This window comes from Podarcis cretensis, assembly GCF_951804945.1.
Source record: "Podarcis cretensis genome assembly, chromosome: 14".
Classification (NCBI taxonomy): Eukaryota; Metazoa; Chordata; class Lepidosauria; order Squamata; family Lacertidae; genus Podarcis; species Podarcis cretensis.
This window is the reverse complement of record NC_137183.1, coordinates 36,197,774-36,215,425: the sequence shown is the minus strand read 5'-3', so window position 1 is coordinate 36,215,425 and position 17,652 is coordinate 36,197,774. Positions and strand designations below refer to the sequence as shown.

General features: G+C 46.7%; 1 protein-coding gene across 2 annotated transcripts in view; it reads left to right on the top strand.

Annotated features, from left to right (window-relative positions):
• LOC307202510 (syntaxin-binding protein 4-like) overlaps positions 1–17,652 on the top strand; it is a 61,230-nt gene that overhangs the window by 42,931 nt on the left and 647 nt on the right. For both annotated transcript variants that reach the window (XM_079952498.1, XM_079952499.1), the window contains exons 7-21: positions 353–479; positions 1,466–1,607; positions 2,200–2,306; positions 2,799–2,952; positions 4,552–4,624; positions 6,232–6,329; positions 6,574–6,670; positions 8,169–8,296; positions 8,791–8,883; positions 9,185–9,250; positions 10,547–10,735; positions 11,016–11,132; positions 11,634–11,683; positions 12,131–12,270; positions 15,171–15,228. In XM_079952498.1, the coding sequence (XP_079808624.1) occupies positions 353–479; positions 1,466–1,607; positions 2,200–2,306; positions 2,799–2,952; positions 4,552–4,624; positions 6,232–6,329; positions 6,574–6,670; positions 8,169–8,296; positions 8,791–8,883; positions 9,185–9,250; positions 10,547–10,735; positions 11,016–11,132; positions 11,634–11,683; positions 12,131–12,270; positions 15,171–15,228 (1,639 nt within the window). The remainder of the gene's footprint in view (positions 1–352; positions 480–1,465; positions 1,608–2,199; positions 2,307–2,798; positions 2,953–4,551; positions 4,625–6,231; positions 6,330–6,573; positions 6,671–8,168; positions 8,297–8,790; positions 8,884–9,184; positions 9,251–10,546; positions 10,736–11,015; positions 11,133–11,633; positions 11,684–12,130; positions 12,271–15,170; positions 15,229–17,652) is intronic.

The following is a 17,652-nucleotide window of genomic DNA, read 5'->3' as shown; positions in this document are numbered from 1 at the left end:
TGTAGAGGCAACAGCTTAGGAGCTGGCTCAAACTCAGGCTCTAAAATGATGGCTGGAGATCAGGAGACAGCAGCACCTGGGGCTGTCAGACAGAAGCATCCAGGAGGAACTCCTGGACCACCAGAGCCTATAGGGCTAGAGTCCCCACCCTCATGGGCTCCCGAGGAACCAGATGCCTCCCACTTCATGCCACTGCTCCCGTGGTGAGGGAGCACACTAGGAGGGAGGCTATGGGATGGGGGAGGAAGCAACGTCAGGCCCTTCCTCCATTCTCAGTATGACATGAAGCTTGTTGATGTCCAGGGAAGTCTCTCATTCACCTCCAAACAGTGTCTCTGGCTTTGTTCTTCAGGCAGGTATTTGGAGAGTACCTCCTCGGAGTCTTCGTCTCGTTCCCAGAGCCCTTTGTTGCTGAGCCCAGCAAATTCCCATGGACCACTGATTGGGAATGCAGGACACTCGCCACACCCACCATCGCAGTATGTACTTCATTGTTCTCGAGAGGTGTCAATGGTTGGCTGCAATCCCGTTGGATCACCTGTATGTGCTCATGTGCCTCATCATATTTGGAGCATCCTGGCGGATGAGAGTGCGCATGCGCACACATCCTCCTCGTGCAAGCTGTGCAGCCGTTTGTGTGGCAGACGCACCTCTCATAAGAATGGATGTGCCACATTCATTCAAGAGAATAACCAGCATGTGAGGAGAAAGGACTTTCACCCAAGCCTTTTCCCTGAGGGGTTAACTTTCCACATGCACGGGGTTCTGTCTTTGTTTCACATTGCAGAACTTTGAAACACATTGACTTGCTCTGCAGTGTGGCAAGGCAAAGCTTAGCCAAGGTGTAAGACCAGGTGACGTTCTAGCAGGAGACAAGGCAAGGTGGGATGAAGTTCCAGCAGAACACAAGCTGGTTACCGGGAGGAGCAGGGTTCAGGCTGGATACCCAGCTCTGGTGGTGCTTTGGGAAACACAGTGCTCTGAAGTTGCTCTAGCAAGAAACCAGCTGCAAGTGAGCCCTTTTATAGCAGGAGCACCAGAAGTGGCCTCGTTGTTGGTACCACACACCCATTTTCAGTGATCTACTGTGATGGAGTGGGTGAGCCTCAGGTCTTCCCGGGTCTTCTATTGCCATCATATTCTGCTTGTGTGCCTCTAAGAGGTATAAATCGGAAGGGTAATAGCACCATGACAGAACATCAGTTTTGCATGTAGAAGGACCTAGGTTTAATCCATGGCGTCTCCATGTAGGGTTGGGAGAGACTGGGCAATATAATGTCTGAAACCTGGGAGAGCCACTGTCAGTCAGTGTGAGACTGAGCTTAGATGGACTGGTGGTATGACTCTTTGTAAGGCCTCTCCTACATTTCTCATGGCTGGTTGCTGTTGGATACAAGCTCCTTGCCTGATTCAGCTGGGTTCTTCTTAACATCTTCCACTAACCTGCTACCCTCTTCCCTTGCAGTTGCGCCATCGAATCCGGGATCCAGAGCATCTCTATAGCAAAATCCTCTGGGCTGGGTGTCACCATCGGAGGAGGGGCCAACCGGCCGGATGGACCCATGGTTTACATCCAAGAGGTGCAACCAGAAGGCGACTGTTACAGGGTGAGCTGAGCATTTGAACAGCTTCAGGCTGGCACTGCTATATTTCAAGGCATGTGCCACCCCACCAGGCCTCTCCATCGAGCCCTTGGGACTCTTCTGAGTCCACAGCCCCTCAGCAAGGAGTGTGTCCTCAGGGGCTGGATCAAGTACCATCCCAGAAGATAGTTCTGGTCCCTCACCAATTTTGGGGATGGTGGTAAAAGGGGGGAAAAGACACAATGCTGTGATGAGCAGAGCAGTTCAAACCTCTTCACCCTGGTAAAGATACAAATCTCCACCTCCCAGATCGTCAGAGTGATCATGTGATGAGTGAAGTAGGCAACAATAGCCTCTCTCCTCAGCTGAGCCATCTCTACATGTGTGTAATGTGTGTGCTGCATGTGCAAATGTGTGGGTTGGTGCGGCCACATCCACCACTGGCATGCAGCCACCAGATGGTTGGTCAAGGGTGAGTGTGACTCTCAGGCCAATAAAGGTTAACTACTCCTAGTGAAGGATGACTGAGGAAATAATGTGGTCCTGATTCACCTCACTCCTCCATGTTCCATGAAGCTTGATCTCACAGAGATATTCTTCTCTGGTGCTCTTACAGGATGGCCGTCTCCGGGTAGGCGACCAGCTCATCGCTGTCAATAAAGACTCTCTGGTGGGGGCCACATATGAAGAGGCCAAAAGGATTCTTGCAAAAACAAAATTCAGGTAAAGGAGACTTTCTGAAAGCCCTTTGGATGCTAATGATGTGATGCTGGAATAACTGCAGTGGGCCATCTTGAACAGAATTGAGATAGCCAAAGCTGCCTTAATTCCCACTTCCAGATCAAAATGTTGATCTCAGTACCCTTTTAAAAAAGTGCATTTAAAAATGTGTCTACAACAAGATTGGCTCCAGGCAACTGAAGCATGTTCCCCTTGCAAGCTTATGCTTGTCCAACCTCATTTTTGACCATATTCCAAGGAACAGAAATTCCACAGCCCTTCAGACTGCAGTGTCCACACACATGTTCACACAGCCACATGGAGCAGCACCACAGGGAAGAGGAGTTTTTGATTTTTTGTGTGTCTATGTTTGGCTACAACTGGCCACCATTTTGAATGAAGATGGCAGACGGAACCTTTCAAAACTGTGCCGATATTTTGGCGTCTCAGAATTCCCGGGCATGAGGCTAAATTGGTTTCTCATTTGTTTTTAAGACATGAGGGAAACACTGAAGTGGCCTTTATTTCTGGAAGAGGACGGTTCCATCCTGGACTCTCAGCTCACAACAGCACCCATTCCTTGCCGACGAAGGCTGTGGGGAACGGCCTGGGCACTTGCAGGTTGAAAGTCCACGTGAGGTCCCCTGAGGTAAGGTGGTGAGACTCAATGAACTCACAAAGATCTCACCCAAATGTTCTCCATTTCCAACAGGATTTGATCTTGGCCATAATCCTTATGGATTACTTGTTTGGGGAAAGATGTGGCATATAGCAGCTTGGGCCCAATTGCCCTCTCCTTGTTCAGGGTGAGGGTGCTGTCTAGAGCTTTCCATATGATGTCTCTTATATTTAAAAATAGCCAGCTTGTTGTTTTTGCAACACTCCTGTTGACAGAAGGGTCCTAGACAGGGCAGGGAATTTCCGGTAGTATTGCTAGCAAGCTTTCCTCTCCCCACCCCTTGGATAGCAGGGATTTTACTATGAAAAGCACCAAGTCTACGCCACAAAATATTCCCTCCCTCCCCATAAATGTAGGAACTGTGATTCTGAGTGAGGAAAAGAGCTTTGAAACAAAATTCTCCAACAATCCTTTGAGGCTGCAGTTCCCAGGATGCTATGGACAAATGTTGTGACAAACTGGAATGTGGTTGTAGTCAGAAGTGGTTCACCAGGTGAAGCAGAGCTGTTTTGCTGGCTTTCTGGAAAGTGGGCTGCTGTTGCTTACCAGGAAGAGCAAGGCAGTGGGGAAGGTGACATGGTGCCAGCACAGTGATGCAGCCAATCCAGTGCTCCTACCTGTGAGCTTGCAACATGCGACCTCACCCCTCCTCCACCTTTCTCCTAGTAAGCAGCAGTGATACCCCTGATGGCATAGCTATCATAGCCCCACCTCATCTGGTGAGCCACTTCTAGTGTCATGTGTTCAGGGTCCACATCCAAAGTCAACATGACTTTTTCTTCTGCTTGCCCTTATGATCACAAACACATTTGCTCTTCTGCTTGTTTCTCTTAGGTCATTCCACTAAAATATTGCAAGTGCAAATGCTCACATGATGTTTGAGAGTGGCAAAGGATGCTTGAAAGATCCTTCTCTGCTCTGCAGATAGACTCAACTTGTTTTTGGTCTTTTAGCAAGCTCTAGTGTGTGTATGTGTGGGGAAATATCCCACAACTTCAGTGTGGTTTACCATTGTGACAGTGCCTATTGGCTAATGTCCATGCCATCACCCATACACTTCCTTCCTTCCCAACCCACAGCACGCATTTGGTGAGGGGAAATAGATATATTATGCAAGCAAACTGTTGTGGGCACCATTCAGAGAGAGAATGCTTCTTTCCGCTAGCATTTCAGGGGGGTCAGGTGGCTCTGTGGACCTCAGGGTTGTTCTCTGTGTGTACTTTTGTGCCCTTGAGCACCATGTTTGCAATCCCCACTGTAGGTAGATTCACTTGCCTATTCAGTTTGCTGGACTGTATGGATTGTATCCAACTCAGAGTTGAGCCAGGGAAATTAAAGAATCTGTTAGTTGTGTTCAGTAATTTTAATGAATCTACTCTGAATAGGACTAGCATTGAATACAACCCTGTTTCCACACCAACACTTGTGAAGCTGAAGACCCTTTGTGGCTGCTCAATGGCTTCAAAATATTGTGGCTCCAAGGGAAACTTTTGCATCTCTTTTTTGCCTTTCAGGCTCTCAGCTTTTTCCCAGTCCAACATGTTTTCTGTTGCATTTCTTCTTTTCCAGAGCAGACACGATAGTCCCTTCCCTGTGCCTTCTCCATCTCCAGACATCTGTCCGCCAGAGCTCACCGTTTCCGGTAGGGGGACTTCTTCAATGGCATGTTGAACCGGTGGAAAAAATCAGCCCATCACTCCTTCCAGTGTGCTAAAATAAGCCACTAAAGTCCTTCCTGGACTGTACCACTGCAGACCTCAGGGGGACAGGGGGCAGGCTGCACATTGTAGATTGTTTTCCTGTACTGTTCTTACCTACACATGGAAATCTAGCTTGTAAGGAGAAGACTAGGCAACAGGCCAAACTAGATGTGATCAGGGAAACACAGAATTTCTTTCTAAGTTGCTGGTGGATTTTCTAGAGGACTTTTTAATTTTTTAAAAAAATTGCAAACTGCAGTGAAAATGTGGAGAACTGAAGTTTGGGGGGGGGGGACAACTAAGAAACTAAGATAAACTAAACTTTACTAATATGTCCATCCCTGATTTTATGTTAATGTGTTATACATTCAATGTTAGCCGCTCTGAGCCCGGCTTCGGCTGGGGAGGGCGGGATATAAATAAAATTTATTATTATTATTATTATTATTATTATTATTATTATTATTATTATTATTATTACCTCCTGAAGGTGGCCCTTCCCAGGTTCCCTCTGAACAGTGTTAAGTGGTTGGATCTGGCTGCCCATTTTGTTTCCCAACCTGACCCTTTCTTCATGTGAGCGCAGCCCACAACAGAGAAAGGCACCGCTAGTTCCAAGAAAGGTTGCGTTATATTTGGAGTGATCTCTGCCACAGTCAGGGCAGGACTCCACCTCGGTCTAGCCACAGACAGAAGGGGGCTATCAGAGAAAGAGAGAGAGAGAGAGAGAGAGGAGAGATGGATGCCGGCTGGCCTTTAGTGCACCTGGGAAATCTGTGTTCTGATCTAATGAGCAAAACCCCCGGTTAATCCCGATTAGCAAGGAGGCAGAGGGGGAGTTGCTCTGTCCTTGAACCCGCCTGGGCTGAATGGTGGGTGATAAATCCTGCAAACCCTGTCAGTTCCCTCAGGCCACATACAAAGCCCTTCTGTGCTTGGCAGGGACTGGCAGAGCTCAGGATTTAGCTGGATTATGCTTGTGAGGGTGGCTCCTCTGCCGCTTCTTCCAACCTTCCTGTGAAACACCCTCCTCCTCACCTGAGAGGTGCAGCGGGGTGGCCATCAGGAGCTGCCTTCAGGGTGACCTTCCGCCAGGCAGCTCTCCACAATGGGAGACAATCAGCCACACACAACTGCCCAACAGCAGGGCTGGCTGGTGTTCATAGCCCCCTGGCAGGGCCCATTGCTCCGCTTAACCTCTAGATATCAAGCAGAAACTCTTCCGTTAACTTTGTAGTTCTGTTGGGTTTAGGTTTGACTTGGAGTGCAAAGAAGAACTGCAGTAACAATACAACCATTACCAATGCCGCTTCCATCCCAGCCCATTTCTTCCTCGATCCTGTCCTTTACTCTTCTCTCTGCCTGCCTCCCCGCTCCCCCCGCATGTGGAAGCAAGTGAGGCTTTAATTCTGCCCCACAGGAATTCATGGGGGGGGGGGCAGGGAGAGAAAGCAGAGAGCAAACAGACTTTTATTTTTTTGCACCCAATGCAAGGAGCAGACATCCTTGCATTGCTCATGTAGATGAATGGTGACTTCTTGTCTAACAGCTCCTGTTTCCTCTTCAAACCAACGAGCGGCTCCAGCCACCAAGCCAAAAGTGGCCCTGGATCCTCACATTCGCCTCAAGGACGGCAAACTTGAACTGGTGAGTCTGATGAGAAAGTCCCACTCAAAACAGAGGCCACATTCACACCACACCCTATGACGCTGCTTTGAGCAGTCATGGCTGCCCCGTCAAATTACGGGAGCTGTGGTTTGCTAAGGGTACTGATCGTTCTTAGGGGATCCCCCCCCCCCAGAGCTACAGTTCCCAGAGTTGTTTAATAATCAATCCCTCTCCCCATGGAATTCTGCATTGCAAAATTCGCTGCTTCTTTCCCCAAAATCAGATGCTGCAATATTTAAGTCTCGATGTGAATGAGGAGAAGAAGAGGCAGTTGCGGCAAAGTTTGACAACTGACTCTCAGGGGACAGTAGCCTATGGAGGTGAGTTTCAGCAGTGTGGACTTGATACAGTATTTATTTTATTTTTCTTCCTCTCCCATGAAGAAATGGGGGGGGGGGGGGCTGGAGCAGTTGAAAGCATTGCTGGCCCAAACTGTAGCCAGAAAAAGTAGGCAAGGGACATACTATCTGAGAAAAGCTTTGCTCAGCAGCTAGCGAAAAGCAGAGAGGTGCTGCCCTCTGTAGTTCAGTTTTGTAAATGGCTCTTTCAAGGTTCGTGCAGTTCTGGACGTTTCCCTAGTTAATATAGCACCTCCTGGATCAGGGAGTCACTCCCTCCCCCAAGGAAACACATTATAAAAAAAAGAGCAAAATCGCAGCAGGGGGCATGTATGGCTTAAAACCACTATTTCTGGTGATTTTAAAAGCTCAACAATTTTGGGGCCTCCTAAAAAAAGCTCAGTAACTTTGTGGGTGTAAGGCAGTGGCGTAGCGTGGGGGGTGCAGGGGGTGCCGGCCGCACCGGGTGCAACATCTGGGGGTTAGGGTTAGGGATAGGGTTAGGGGGCGCAAATCCAGGGTTAGGGGGCGCAAATTACTTGCCTTGCCCCGGGTGCTGACAACCCACGCTACGCCACTGGTGTAAGGAATTTTACTTTTTGAAATATGGCAACCCTAATTGAGTGGGCATGCTCAGCCAGCGAGGGAAGCCTGGGAATCCCTGAGTGAGCTCCCCTGTAGGGCAAGTGGGAAGGGCAAATAAGTGGGCAGGCAGGTGGCCAGGCAGGCCTTTCTGCACTCCCACTGTTGTCATCGCAGCCACTGGCAGGAGGAAGATGAATGAAGGGGGGGGAGGAGTCACCAAACCAACACTGTCCAACAAAACAAGGTGATGGTGTATGAGATGTGAGTGAGCATGTGCAATAACCAGGATCTGAGACTGAAATATACTCGGAGTCGAGTGTGAATTTCATGCTCTTTATTCAGCTCATAGTAGTAATGAATGAAACTTTCCCCAAACTTTACATTATTTACACAATGGGCCCCGCGTGACTGACTAATTCCAGATTCACCTCCTCCAGAAGCCTGATTGGCTGCTCCTGAAGGCCAATCAGGTCGCTGATTCACTTCCACTGGAGCTGGATTGGGTGGCTCCTGCGAACCAATCAGACTGCTGCATTCTGGATCCTATTGTTCTAGGATTCAGCTCAGGACATAACAGAGACTATAGTTTGAGGCTTTGCTCCTGTCTCATGGTTTGGGGACATGGCTCCTATGGTTTGGGACATTGCTCCACTCTCAGATGCCACTGTTTTGGACAGCATCAGGGAAGGTGATGAAGGAAAGGAGCTGGCAGCTCATGGTTGGCCTGTATGCCTGTTACAAAACTTAGAATCTAAACTTCAGCTTTTGGAAACCATGGTTTAGATTTGTTTCTGAAATAACCTACTGTGGGTACCAGAGTTACTGCTGCACCAAGAGATCTCATTGGTCTCTCACTGCTGTGAACCTCTTCTAACCCTTTTCTCTTCCATTGCAGACTTCCTCCAAGCCCTGAGGGATCTGCTGCCAGAGGAGCTCGAGGAGGCCGGCCTCAATTCCAACTCAGTGCTCTTCACTCAGCATGAAGTGGCCACCCTACTGGACACATCAGCTTTCCATTCTCTGGTCAGCCTTGGGCTAGTCCAAAGTTTCTTCTTCCTTTTCCCATGCTTGCTCCTGGCTGGAGAACTGTGCCCATCTTCTGAAGTGTGTGTGTGCTTACTTAATGATAGCCAGTATCATTAAGTGCAGGGGCAAATTAAAACATGCATAGTCCTTTCATCATAGTCCACACACCCACACAGCCATACACCCTTCGAACATTATACAATGCAATAATAATAATTGGGGATGCATTGCAATGATCAGTGCTGTATCCCACCTGAAAATAGTAGCAAACAAAAAAATTCATGGCACAAGTTTTCGCAAACCACAGTCCACTTCATCGGTTGCATGAAGTGTTATTCCGAGTTACATGTTCATGTACACGATTTGGGGGATGAGATCAGAAGGAAATGAAACATCCATAATGAATGTGTTAGTCTTTAAGGTGCCACAAGACTCTTTGTGACTTTCATTGCAACAAGACTAACACAGCTGCTGGAAATCCTTACTTACAGACTTTCGATTCCGTCAGTTGCAATGACAGTGAAGAGTTGGAGCAGCTGCAGCTGGAAATGACAGACCTGCGGCAAGAAGTTCGGAGGTTAAAGGTGAGAGGCTCACCCAGGTGGGTTTGATTCCAAGCATGTTGATGCCATGCTCACAAAAGCTGAAAGACACCACAAGCTGCCATATACTAAGAAAGGCCATCTAACTCAGTATTGTCTGGTGGTTTCATATGGGGGACTATTATTCTTTCCTGGAAATGCAGTTGAACCTGAGGATTTCTGCATGTGTTTTTTAAATGGATGGTGAAGTTGCAGATCTGTCCAGGGCAGTGTTTTTCTTTGGGGTTGGACAGTATTGCCTGGCTGGCTGGGTGAGTTTGTGACATTGCAATCTGTCTTCTAGTCTCTCCTGAAGGAGGTAGAAAGCAACAAGAAGTCCATGGAAGATGAGCTCCAGAGACTGAACCAGGTCAGTGAAAAGCTGGGTGATTGATTACACTCTTGATTTTTTTCATTGGCATTTTTTGTGCAGGTAATTAACAAGAACGCAGGAATCTGCCTTATACTGAATCAGACCATGGGTCCTACTATCTCATTATTGTCTGCATTGACTGGCAGCGACTCTCTTGGGTACCAGACTGGGGACTTTCCCAGCTGTTGCTGGAGATGGATGCTATACTACTTAGCTGTCCTTCCTCAGATGGGTAGAATTACAGTCACAGGTCACAACGCAGAAATCCAGATGAAAGATGCAACTAAAACCTAACTATCTAACTAAAACATATATCTCGCAATAAAAATAACTTGAAAATACTTTATTAATTCTTTCTTAGCATATATGAAAAGCAGATCAGTTATTTCTGCACAGATTTATAAGCACAATGTGACAAATAATGTTGTAGCAATTACATATTGCTACTCGTCACCCCAGTGGTGAGAGATTCCTGGAATTCCAGGACTTACCCAGGGTTTGGTTTCCTGGAATGAGAGACAGCGGAGACTGTGGTGTCCTAATGATGAATAGCTTTACTTACACGTATATACAACCTGAGCATAAGATTTGGGGGAGGGGGTGATCACAGCACTAACACCCCAACAGATCTTGCTTCTCCATTAGTCAAAGCTGTGGCTCCATCAAGTATATCTTTGTGTCCAGCTTCCAACCTGCTTTTTGCACAGCTGTGTCTCTCTCTCACACACTGTGTATTGTTCTTCTAGGTAGCAGCTAGGTGAGTGCGGTGGAGAAAAGGCCTACGCATTAGCCTGGAGGGAACCATCTCTTAGATGTAGCTCTTGCAACTTAGCTAATCTTTTTGGGATGCTGATGAGGACACTTAAGTGGCCTGCTAAGGTCATTGTCTTACAAAGAAACTTGTCTGACTAGTATTCCTAATAGAATCCTACCTTGAGATTCAAACCCTCGCTAGGTATGGGACCCCAAGAATTGGAAGGGAATCAAGGCATCATTCAGATTGTTAGCCCCCTCCCCACCCGACAAATGAATAATTCTACCACATTGATAATGTCTGTTTTCCCTTGTCTCTTTTTAGACCAGTTTTGTAAAACTTGAAATTTAGTCTTTGTGGGATTCTTAAAATTTATTCAGAAGTCCTAACCTGTAGCTTACTTAGTTTGGGTATAAATCTGGCCCTCGTGATGGGGAGTTTTATTGATGGACATGTAAAGGATATGGTTTCAGGAAAAGGGAAGGGACTGATTGTTGCACTTTGGGAGTAACATCCCGCTTCTGTTCCCCCATTCCCAGAAGGCACTGGGCTTCCTCTCAGAGAACCAAACCCTGCATAACAAGCTGCAGGTAGCAGAGGTGTCCCAGCGGCAAGCCCACAGCGCGGAGCAAGATTATGAAGAAGTGATCCATTTGCTGGAGGCTGAGATCACTGAGCTGAAGACTCAGCTGGTGGGGAAGAAGACGAAACAGGTTTCAGAAGCAGAGGTCAGTCTGCAGTGAGAGGAGGTAATAGAAAATGTAATTTTCTGGAGTGTGGGGGCAGGTGGAGTTGGTCAAGCGAGCCTATATGGGGCAAGACAATCCTGGCGGTCATGACATTCTTACTGGGAAAGATGAGGAGAGGGATGGCAGCCCATCCTGCTGGCTGTCAAGCGAAGTCCTTGCCTAAACTCCCATGCTTTCTCCCATGGGAAAGCCTATTTTCCCAAGACATCTTCTTCTATCTCAATCCTTCTACCCTCTTCTGCTTCTCTCTCCAAAACAGAGTGATGTCCTAGAGCTGAAAAGGCGCTTGTCCCTGGCTGACGGGCAGTTGAGAAAGTCTGAGGTCACGCGGAAACGCCTGGAGCTCCACAATAGGAAGCTGCTCTTATTTGTGCAGGTGATGTGGCAGTGCCGCCCACTCTCGGCCAACCCACCCCCTAAACAGTGCCCCAGCCCAAAAATCTGTTCAGCAGTCTCGGCTTTTGTAGCTGGAGTCAGTCAGGGCCCTGCCCTCTCAGACCAAGTGGAAAATGCCTACAAGGCAGGAAGCAGGTCTTCCAGGACTGACCGCAAAATGGTCTCTGGCCCCTTCAGCAGCCTCAGCTTTCGTAGCTGGAGCTTTCCTGGTACTGACATCAAGCTGACCGGTCAGTAGTTGCCTGGGTCTTCTCCCCCCCCTTTTTTTTTGAAGATGGGGACAACATTAAATGGCTTTGACTGACTTGTATAGATTGTTTGTTTTGCCATGGATTGACTACTTGGGATCAGAAGTCAGGGCACTGACTTGACAATGAGCTCAGCAAAATAAATAAAAAACTGCACCATGATTGGTGTGAGATTTGTTCCTGTAATTCTGAAAGCCATTCCCCCCCCCCATTCCATTTCTATTTTCACACAGAATGCCCATAAGCTTTTGAGCACATCTAGCACATTACCGGAGGAGAAGAGGTAAGAATGGTGTGTGGGAATTGTTCTTCCTCAGTTGCTTGTGTCAGGTGTCTTTGAATTGTGAGCATGCCTCCTGTTTGCCTGGATGGAGGGGTAGGTATGTTTGTGCATGCATAAACACCTCTGGCTTTTGTGTGACTGGGATGTATCTGACTGTACAAAGCTAAGAATCACATTCATTGATCTGGCCACTTTTTTTGCTTCTTGCCCTGCCCACCACTGACATGTGTCCACCCCACGATGTTGCGCAAGAGGGCATGCAGCCCTTGGGCTGCAAAAGGCCCTCCCACCCCCCTTAGTGTGGTGGCCTGCTTAAGTCAACCTAGTGAGTTTGTGGCTCTGATGAGAGTGAAACCAGGTCAGAGTGGTGGGGGCACTTCCCTTGCTTGTTTAGCATGTCCATCTTAAAGAAAAAAGGGAAACAATATCTTTTTTTTCTCTTGTAAGAGCTGACAGTCAAGCAGATGAGGATAAAACAGGAAGAACAACAGAAGCTCCTCTTCCACCTCCAGATCTTGCAGGCTTGTTGATAGCAGAGGCAAAAGAACTCTTGGAGCCCATCTCATCATCTAATGCCACAAAGGAAGGTGAGTTCCTTGCAGCTTGGAGCTGGTTTATCTCATTGACGAAGAATTGGTACTGACTGCCAACATGCTGCTGGCACTGGTGGCCCATTGGAACTGGTACTGCAGAAGCTAAGAGCCAATGGCACGTGCAGCCGACTAACTCCAGGTTGCTCCACATCCTCCTCGGTCCTGAGTTCTACAAGACACCAGCCCATAAACCGGTAGTAAGTGAGAATGGGGGTAGGTGAGGGTTGGCTGAGGGCAATTGGAGGCTGGTGGAGTAGTGTCATCTTAGCCCTGATGGACCAGTCTCCATTGGCTACTGGGTCAAATTTAAGGTGTTCCTGCCTGTTCTCTGAGATATTCCTGAGTAGCGTTGCAAACTGTCCCATATAACATCAATTTGGCAGGTGCAATGAAAGCAGCCCTGTTATTGTGGAATTTGGTGGCTTTGTACATTAAGCAGCTGTCCTCTGGGTTTGGGTTCAGGCACTAGCTTAAAGCATTTTATTTACACAAACTTACCCTGCCATGTGACCCAGTTTTCAGTTCTGTCAGTCTTTGACTTTTTATGTTTTTAACCTTTGCTTTTATGAACGCTGCTTTGGTTAGAACTTTTCTTTGATATGGTGGCATAGAAATTTATGTATAAATTTAGAAGTCTCTCCCTAGAGCAGGGGTGGGGAATCCCAGACATGAGGGTCAAATATGACTCCCTGAGCCTCTCTGTATGGCCCTCAGAACTCTCCCCAGGCCACACCCCTCACTGGCCCTGATTCCTACGCCCAATGTTTTTGTGTGGCTGTTACTGTGTTCCTTGAACTCTGATCATGCCTCCTGCTTCTCTGGATGGAGAACAGAGAAACTAGTCTACTCTAAAAGGGTAAAATTTACATTTTTTGCTCCACCCACTTTTGCCTCTGGCCCCACCCAGCACTGGCATATGTCACCCCACCAGGAACTTTTCCAGAAGGGAATGTGGCCCATGGACTGAAAAAGGTTGCCCATCCAAACCCAAGAGAGGAAGCAGCTGAGATGATTGATGAATGGGCAGCCCATGCAATAGACATGGGGCTGTTAAACATGAGACACACATCTCTATAGGCAATTTTGCACAGGGGTCTTTTCCAAGGTCACTTCCATACAACTTGTTTATTAACCATTCATCCCAATTATTTTTTGGGGAGGGAGGTTTCAATCACATCAGCTGTTTATTGAACATTCATTCTTAATTGTTTGGGGGGAGGTTATATGATGCTGCATCCACCAATTGTTATCTCACACTTTTCTAATGCATTCCCCATACCTTATGAATAAGAGAGAGAAAAATTTTTGGAGGGGAGGAAGAGGGTTTGTTGTAAATGTGTGCCAAACCAACTTGAATTGCACAACTTGAATTTGCTAGTATGCGATTGAATCACCCACTGGAAACTAGCAACAGTCTGGAAGCATCCCAAGATTAAGTTGTAGCTGATTAAGACCAGAAGATCCCTCCCAGCCTTTAATCAAGGGTGCCCTGTCCAAGGTGCTGAAGCTATACTCCTAGCCGCTGAAAGCCCTGCCCTTTCACCAGTTGCTGCATACATCTTTTGAAGTGGTCCTCCATACCTAGGACTTGAAAGCTGCTTTAAAGAAAAAGAAGGAACACCCCAAACCAAGTTGTACAAAACTTCACAGCACACGCTATGCCCTGTTCTACAGAAGACGAGTAATATGAATTGACTCACTTTGTAGGCAATGCACTCAAAAGTCCACTTTTAGAAAACTTAGTTACATCATTGGGGTTCATGTATTTGGGGTGAGTTGAGATTTAATTGATAAGCCAATAAATTTGAGGGCTTAATGCTGTTCTGAAAGTATTCAGCTTTGTTCCGCCTGGCCTTTGGCTTGGAGCCAATTTGATTCCCTCCCTCCCTCTCTCTTTTTTTTCTTTTTTCTTTTCCTTCTCCTCCTGCGATGAGGCTACATTTTAATATTTTAATGTTCCATTATTTTAATGTTGTATTTTATTTTTGTTTTTAAGTTGTAATCATTCATCTTGTTTTTATTTTGCTTGTAAGCTGCTCTGAGCCTGGCCTTGGCTGGGGAGGGCGGGGTATAAATAAATTATTATTATTATTATTATTATTATTATTATTATTATTACTCAAAAGTCAGCCGCCCTTTGAACCCCCTTTGTGGAAGTTCCTTCCCTGTAATGCAGTTTGATGCCACTTGGGGGAGTGTTTGTGTATGAACACTGAAGTCACACTGGAATATGTGTTTGCAAGGTTCTTTCCTTCAGTTGAAATCCTCCCACTCAGCTGACGCAGGATAAGAAAGTAGCTGCTCCATTGCTCCATGTGTGTTTGTGCATGTACACACACACACACACACACACACACACACACAGGAAGCCTGCCTCTCAGATGTATGAGTGTTGATGGCTTTGGCTAGTGATGCAGCAAAGGTACTCCACACATGCTCAGGGGCATCCGTTCTTTGTTGCCACACATATTCCAGGACTCAGCTCAGGTACTGAGCCCTAGTTCTACCTAAGGTTTGAGAATAGGTGGATACAGAACAATACTCACAGCCCTGCTTCATGGAGATGAACACAACCGTACAATGGAAAATATATTCCCAGCTTTGACACCCTGGTGGAGCTTGAGAAGGGGCTTAGAGCCAAGTGGGAGAGTGGGCCAGTGGGTTGGTAAGAGAGACGGGTTGAGTTCTTCTGTGGCTTAGATTAAAATCTGAGCAGGAGAAGAACTTTGGGGGTGTGGCTATGTGTGCTATATGTGGCTATATGTGACTAGATCCTAATTTATGATGTTCAGCTGTTGATTTAAGAACTGATAACATTTAATACCACATTAGACCTGTTGCATATTGATGTGACTGTGCTTTCTGAACTTTTACTCTTTCACTTGGGTTGGCAGCTTTTCTGTATGACTGGGATGACTGTACAGCTGGTGACAGCACCCCTGACTACAAAGAGTGAGTATCTTCGTGCCTTTTCTTCAACAGGAAGCTTGTGAGCCATCTCTGGTTTATGCAGCTTCTTTAAATCCCCTATCAGAGTCTCTGCCTCTCTTATTCTCCTGTCTCTCCAAAGCATAGGTATCTGTTGCATGAATGGTGTCATAAAGAAATGTAGCAGCCAGGACTGACTTCTGAAATTTCACCAGGAACTCTAAAGCCAGATGGACTAGAAACTTACTCCCCCTTCCCCATTTTAAATCCTGTGCTTGAATAGTCTAGTTATGGAAATGAAGAAGAAATACTGCCATTTGCATTGGACCATCTGTGTATATGGAGTTTTGCAGCATAATACTTACAAATTTTGCTGTTCATTTATAACTGTTTTCTGCTGTTGAAGGTCTGCTGTTTAGCTGGATTTGTTGATGGTCTTTGTAATTGTATTATTGAAATGTGTTCTTTTTGGTTTCTATGCTATGCCTTCGGCTTAGTGGCTCCTTTGTAGTGAGTGACTAATGCCCAAATAATAAAAATAAATAAATAAATAAATAAATAAATAAATAAATAAATTTGGTAATGGTGAGAGGGCAGAAAGGGAAGAGAGGCAAAGGTAACATGAAGTAAATGTGAGCTCAATGCAGTTACATATATTTAGATTCTTGCCATTGGAAATGAAGACCAGGGATTAGGTAATGGCATAACAAACCTGAGATTTCAAAGAACCAGGTAATGATCCTACAACCAATGGTGCTACATGGCAAGATTTCAGGCAGATGATGGGGGTCCCACTCAGCAGAATGACCAGAGAGGCTCCCAAATGCAACAATGCCAGCTCACCACATTTTGAAGTAAGTATTGCTACCAAGAGACAACATAGCAATCTGCCTTGTGCTGAGACAGAACATTGGTCCATCTATCTCAGTTACCCCTATTCTTACTGGCAGCAGTTCTCTAGGGTTTCAGATAGGAATCTGTCCCAGCCCTTTCTGCCAGAGATTGAACCCAGGACCTTCCACATGCAAAGCAGGTGCTCTATCGCCCAGCTAAACACCATCCCCTAATCTTAGTTCTAAGATGAAAGTCTGTTTCCCCATCCTGTACCCCCTGCTTGTTATCTGAATTATTAAAGGCTCTTCGAAAATGTGGTTGAAAATGCATCCAGTTTGTTAAAGATCAAACTCTTTAATCCTCTTCTTCTCATATCCGGATGATCTGCCAGACCACCCACAGCTTCCTAAAACAGCACACCCATGTCATTTGTTCTGTCCCCTGAGACTTAGATCAGCTGCTTGCAGTTTGGACCTCTGAGGTGTTTGTTGAACAAAAATTTGGTGTGTGGGTGTGTGTCACAGACTATTAGAAACTGTGCACACTTCCAGATCCAAGTTTGGGGTGGGGGCTTGGCCAAATGCCCTATGCAGACCCTCCTATTCTTCCCAGGCCCCACTGACATATCTGCCCAGAGGGCAGAGGGACAGACAAGTGGAAGATACTGCTCCATCTTCCCTCACGCTTGCCACTGCTTGCTCTTTGCAGATGGGAGGCGAATAGGCAGTGTCAGCAAGGAGGAGGGCTATGAACATAGGGAGCTGCCTCCCACTAGGTCAGATGGTCAGGGCCAATAATGCTTCTAAAGTCCAGCTGGTGGAAGCCACAGGAGAGGAGAGTGCTCTTGTATTTGGGTCCTGCTTGAGGTTTCCCACTGTGTAAACAGGATGCTGGATTAGATGGGACACCAGCCTGATCTAGCAGGACTCTTCTTATGTTCTTATGTTTATTGGTCCATGTAGCTCAGTATTGCCTACACTGACTGGCAGGGATTTCTCCAAATCCTACTTGGAGATGGCAGGGATTGAACCTGGAATCTTCTGTATGCAAAGCAGGTGATCTACCACTGATCTATAGCCCTTTCCCATAATAATAATAATAATTTATTATTTATACCTTGCCCATCTGGCTGAGTTTCCCCAGCCACTCTGGGCGGCTTCCAATCAAGTGTTAAAAACAATACAGCATTGAATATTAAAAACTTCCCTAAACAGGGCTGCCTTCAGATGTCTCTTAAAGATAAGATAGCTGCTTATTTCCTTCACATCTGAAGGGAGGGCGTTCCACAGGGTGGGCGCCACTACCTCTGTCTGGTTCCCTGTAACCTCACTTCTCACAATGAGGGAACCGCCAGAAGGCCCTCGGAGCTGGATCTCAGAGATGCTCCTTCAGGTATACAGGACCGAGGCCGTTTAGGGCTTTAAAGGTCAACACCAACACTTTGAATTGTGCTCTGATGGGGACTGGAGAGCTGTGGGCCTTGGAAGGTGCCTGTCCTAGCATGATCTGATTTCAGGATGCAAGGCAGGAGTTGCCGCACCATAGATAGTTCCAAGTAAGCAGCTTCCTCCAACAAAGGCTGAGAGAAGAAAAACCTCTCGCTACCTAGTTTCT